This window comes from Lactuca sativa, chromosome 2 (assembly GCF_002870075.4).
Source record: "Lactuca sativa cultivar Salinas chromosome 2, Lsat_Salinas_v11, whole genome shotgun sequence".
NCBI lineage: Eukaryota > Viridiplantae > Streptophyta > Magnoliopsida > Asterales > Asteraceae > Lactuca > Lactuca sativa.
The window spans coordinates 180,923,268-180,928,686 of NC_056624.2; the positions used below are offsets into that span (position 1 = coordinate 180,923,268).

The window sequence follows — 5,419 nt, forward strand, 5'->3', positions numbered from 1 at the left end:
TTGCTCAAGATGGTGGTTAGCACATCTTGGCTTGACATCTCAAAGCAATCATTAGTACATGAATCAATAACATATATGAAGTTTAAAGAATGAATATCGCTAGGATAACGCATGGCTTTAAAGATATTAAAGTTAATCACCTCACCATCAAACTCCATTGACAAAGTACCATTGGCTACATCTATTTTTGTTTTTTCGGTACTCATAAAAGGTCTCCCCAAAAGGATGGATCTCGATTGTAGGGTGTTTTCATCACCCATGTCTAAAATAAGAAGTCAGCGGGAAAAACAAGTTCATTAACTTGCACTAACACATCCTCCAATACACCTTTCGGGTGTACCAAAGACCGGTCAACAAGTTGAATGATAACTCTGGTTTTTGATAAAGGTCCAATTCCCATTGTCTTATAACTTGAATAGGGTAAGACATTAATTGATGCTCCAAGATCAAGCATGGCACGTGGTACAAAAAGGTTACCCATTTTGCAAGGAACCGTGAAAACACCCGGGTCCTTGCATTTTTTTGGTAGCCGCTTTTGTAACACGGCTGAGACATTTTCACCAACCTTCACAGTTTGATTTCCTTTAAGCTTTTTCTTAGATGTGCAAAGTTCCTTAAGGAACTTAGCATATCTAGGAATCTGTGTAATGACATCTAAAAGAGGGATATTGATTTCAACCTTTCGAAACATGGCCATGATTTCATCATCTTCCATTTCTCTTTTGGTGCTTGCCAACCTTGAAGGAAATGGAGCTGGTGTGACTTTCACTTCGGTCTCTATGGGCTTCTTTGACTTGGAAGTACTTTTCCTTTCCACTTCTTTGATAGCTTCTTCCACCTCAATCTCTTTCTCTTCTTTTTCTTCTTCATGCGACATCCTTGGGCTTTCATAGCTTTTCCCACCTCTTAGAGTAATTGCACACGCATTGTGTTTTGGGTTCTTCTCCGTTTGAGAGGGTAGCTTGCCTTGCGACTCCATCTTACTCACGGATTGAGCGAGTTGTGATACTTGTTGCTCCAAGCTTTTTATGCTTGCCTTGGTTTCTTGTTGAAAGCTTTGAGTGCTTGTGGCAAGGCTTTTCACTATGTCCTCTAAGGACATACTTGAAGAAATTGCTTGTGGAGGGGGTTGTTGTGGGTGCCTTGGTTGGTAATTTTGAGGTTGGAAGGGTGGTTGTTGTTGATTTTGAGGAAATAGTGGTCTTGGTTGATATTGATGCGATTGATTTTGCTGATAATTCCCTTGTTGATTGCCTCCCCACCCTTGATTATTGTTCCATCGCTGATCACCTCTTGGTTGCTCATAACCTCTTTGATTTGCCCCATAATAGCCTCCCATGACTTTCGCTTCTTCATAATCTTCCTCTTGGAGTTGTGGGCACATATCGGTTGGATGCCCCACTTGGGTGCAAATATCACATGGGCGGGGTGTGGGCTGCACACCTTTGTCTTTGGCCAACATCATGACTACTTTTGTGAGCTCGAACAATTGAGCTTCAATCTGAGGAGTTTGAACTTCTTTTACACCCCGGGGTGCATCCGTATACCATTCTTCGTCATGGCTTGAATGTTTGGAATCTTCAGCCATGTTCTTGATTAGATTTCGGATCTCAGTTGGGGTATTATCGGGCAAAGATCCGCCACTAGAAGCATTGAGAATCCTTTTTTCCATGGGGGTCATACCTTTAATGAAATATTGTAGGAGCTGATACTTGGTGATCCCGTGCTTTGGACAACGGGAGCAAAGTTTCTTAAATCTTTCCCAGTATGTGTGGAAAGCTTCTCTTTTGTGTTGCTTGATTCCGATAATTTCCCTCCGTAGGGCTGAAGCTTTCATTTCGGGAAAATACTTGTCCAATAACAACCTCGCAAGGTCCACCCAAGTAGTCACCGTCCCCGGTGGGAGGTCATAGAGCCAGTCTTTGGCGGCGTCTTGCAATGCGAAGGGGAACGCCCTAAGCTTGATCTGATCCTCCATGACATTGTGTGGTTTCATACCCACACATACTACATGAAACTCTGTAAGAAACTTGTGAGGATCTTCATTTTCTAGGCCCCTAAATGTTGGGAGTAAGTGAATGAGCCCGGATTTGAGTTCCAAGTTGGTGGCAGCTGGGTATGTGATACAAAGAGGTTGTTGAGTCACCTCTTGTCTTGACCATTGACGGAGAGTTTGTTCGGGTGGTGGGTTTGGAGGACCTTGATTCCTCCAGGGTTATCTGACATGGCTTGAGAAGTGGGTGATGTTTCTGTAGGTAAACTATTTAGGATATTATGAATAGGTGAAGAGGGTGGAGTGGTATTTATGGGTGAGGCTAATTGTTGTGAGAGTGATGGGCTTTCTGTTTCTGATGCAGATACACTTGAGAGGGGTATGTCCTCCCAAATGTTGATGATTGGGGGAGTAGATGATGAGAAGTACCGGAAACTGGCTGCCTCTTATGAAGTTTGGCTTGCTTCCTTAACTTCTTTGCAGTCTTCTCTATCTCTGAATCAATTGGCAACGGCGTACCTGTACGAAAAGATCTAGGCATAAACAATTTGTAACACTGTGTCCCCGGCAACGACGAACTTTTGTTAGGGGTGTCAGACCCAACAAATAATAGGGGTACAATATAATCCTGAGTAACACTACTCTATTGCACTAAAAAGTAGTACAAGGCAAGTAGGGTCGATCCACAGAGACACGGGACAATCAGTCCATACCCTTTTTGCGTAAGGTACTTGTTCACAAAAAATAAAAGAAAAAGGGGGGTTTGATTGCAATGATTAGACAAATAAAGTAAAATCACAAGTAATTGGCTGAATGAGTAAATTAAATTCAGATATTATAAAGACTCCAACTTCATGTATGACAGTTCAACAATGTGAATCCAAGATGACAAGACTTTTGTTTCATTCTATCTAAATTGGTACTTGAAAGTGTTAACAAGCTCTAACACTTTCCATTCACCACAACAATTAACCAAAACAAGCTCTTTGATTAATCCTAACCTTACTGACCTAATCTAAAAAAGCTGTTAGAATTAGATTAAAAGATTGCAAAAAGCTTTATGTGAATGTTCCTAACAACACCCAATACTTCTCATAAGCTCGGAAGTGTAAAAGTGTATGAATAAGATTTACACTAAATTCATTCAATAGAGATCAATTTAATGCTTGTTACTTGTTCAATTTCACAAAACAATTACGGATTTTGTAAAAGAGATAACTGGAGTGACCTAACCCTAATTCAAATGGCCAATAAGAATCACAATTAGAATCAAACATTCGACTGAAGCAAAATCAAATTCATTAGATAGAAATTAAGAACAAACATCAAGTCATATGATTAGATTCACAACTAGAAAGTCAAAACATGAGTTGGAGAAATTAGGGTTCTAGCCACACATGACTAGAACAAAACTGGAATTCTAGAAGATGAAATCAAGAACTAAAGTGCTTACAAATATGAAATCAAAATGTTTCCAAATGTTTAACGGACAATCCTTGCTAAAACCTTCAATTCCTTCTCTCCAAAAATGCTTTTCTCCGCTCTGCCTCCCCCCAAGAATGACCTAATTCCCGTAATAAGAAAAGAGGAAAAATTGCCAAAAAGACAGTTTTTAAGTTGAACACGCCCCGTGTCAAAATAGAGCAAATCAACACGGGTCGTGTTGAGTGTAAACCAACCCTTCAATTCTCGATTCCAAATTTGAAGTACGATGCTCAAAAATGCCCAGCTAGCCCAACACGCCCCGTGTCTATATAGGCTGAATGAACACGGGTCATGTTCAGTGAAGTCAAAATTGCTTGAATCGTCAAACACGCCCCGTCTTGGATTCTAAGCCAAACCCAACACACCCCGTGTTGCCCTCTGGATGCTCATCCAAACTTGATTTTTCTAATTCTTCCGATTCTCGCCCAATCGTCCCGCAATCTTCACCAACGCTCCCTAGCACCTCCAAAAGCGCGCTCCAACCTCCAGTTCACCTGAAAAGGACATGAAGGAGTGCAAATAAGGTTGTTCAAGAAATTAACCTAGATATGCTAAAATGCAATAAAAACAACGAAATTATGCTAAGGACATACATAAAAAAGGGCTAAAAGTTGTGCAAAAAGGTGCACAAAATGCACCTAACACCCCTATTTAAAGAACGTTATGGCCTCATTGTTGGCCGCCATTTCCAGAGACCTGTCCATCCAAAACCCTAATACCCGTTCTTGTAGCTAAAAAGTGCCCTTGAGAGCTTGTTAGTGTGTTCTTGAGCCTTAAGAGTGGAAATGAAGCTTTGGAGAAGAAGGAGTAAAAGCCCAAGCACTTGGATCTGAGCTTAGCAGTGTGAGAAGCTTCATTTGGAGGTATAAAGCTTCAAACTTTCATCCTTTTCTGTTGTGTGTTCTTATATGGGATGTTTTAGGGTTTTTGTCCCAATAGTCAATGGCTTTGTGAGTTGATGAGCTTTAAGAACCTAGATCTGTCCCTTGCTAGTGTATTTCGTGTTATAAGGTCATAAAAATCCAATCTTGGTCATTAAGAACTAACCATGCATGGGATATGAGCTTAAGGAAGAAAATGGATTGTAACAACCCAAAAATCATAACTAAAAATTTCGTTTAAATAACATTACTTAAACCATGATTGTCAAACCATGACATAATTCTTAACATAAAATCAGAGTATTAATTCAAAACATAATCTTATTATCTGAGTGAAACATCCCAGGCTGACTAAATATGGTGCGTTCCATGCAATCATCCCGAGCTCTTCCCTACGCTATCGAAAGTACCTGAAACCAAAACTGAAAACTTTAAGCACGAAGCTTAGTGAGCTCCCCCAAACTACCACATACCATACAATAACATATAAAGCACATATTGGGCCTTGCCCATTATATCAGACCGAAGTTCGGACTAACTGGGGCCTTGCCCCCTGCATCGGACCGAAATCTGAAAACTGCATCGGGCCGAAGCCCGGACTAACTGGGCCTTGCCCCCTGCATCGGACCGAAGTCCAGCTAACTGCATCGGGCCGAAGCCCGGACTAACTGGGGCCTTGCCCCCTGCATTGGACCGAAGTCCGGCTAATTGCATTAGACCGAAGCCCAGACTAACTGGGGCCTTGCCCCTTGCATCAGACCGAAGTCCGGCTAACTGCATCGGACCGAAACCCGGACTAACTGAACATAACTTAGCATAAACATATCAATTAGCATGAACACATATACTGCATACTGCATCGGGCCGAAGTCTGGAACACATAACACAAAAACATGCTTGAATCACAAAGATATCAAGCACATTGAACAACTGCATCAGTCCGGAGTCCGGAAACTACTGCTAACTAGACGGGTCGGCATTGTGGTCGTAGACCCGTTCCTACTGGAAGGAAAACTCACCTGAACTGCTGAACTCGACCAATAACCCTCTGGTTGCTATC

At 41.6% G+C, this 5,419-nt stretch overlaps 1 protein-coding gene across 1 annotated transcript; it reads right to left on the minus strand.

The window, feature by feature from the left end:
• Window positions 1-262: 262 nt before the first annotated feature.
• Window positions 263-1,978, minus strand: LOC111876632 (uncharacterized). The gene has a single exon (XM_023873177.2). The coding sequence runs from the start codon at window positions 1,976-1,978 to the stop codon at window positions 263-265; it is 1,716 nt and encodes a 571-aa protein (XP_023728945.1).
• Between the last annotated feature and the right edge of the window lie 3,441 nt (window positions 1,979-5,419).

Excerpts from the sequence above, each read along its gene's own strand:
- LOC111876632 (XM_023873177.2), bottom strand. The coding sequence starts at position 1,978 with ATGGAGGATCAGATCAAGCTTAGGGCGTTCCCCTTCGCATTGCAAGAC.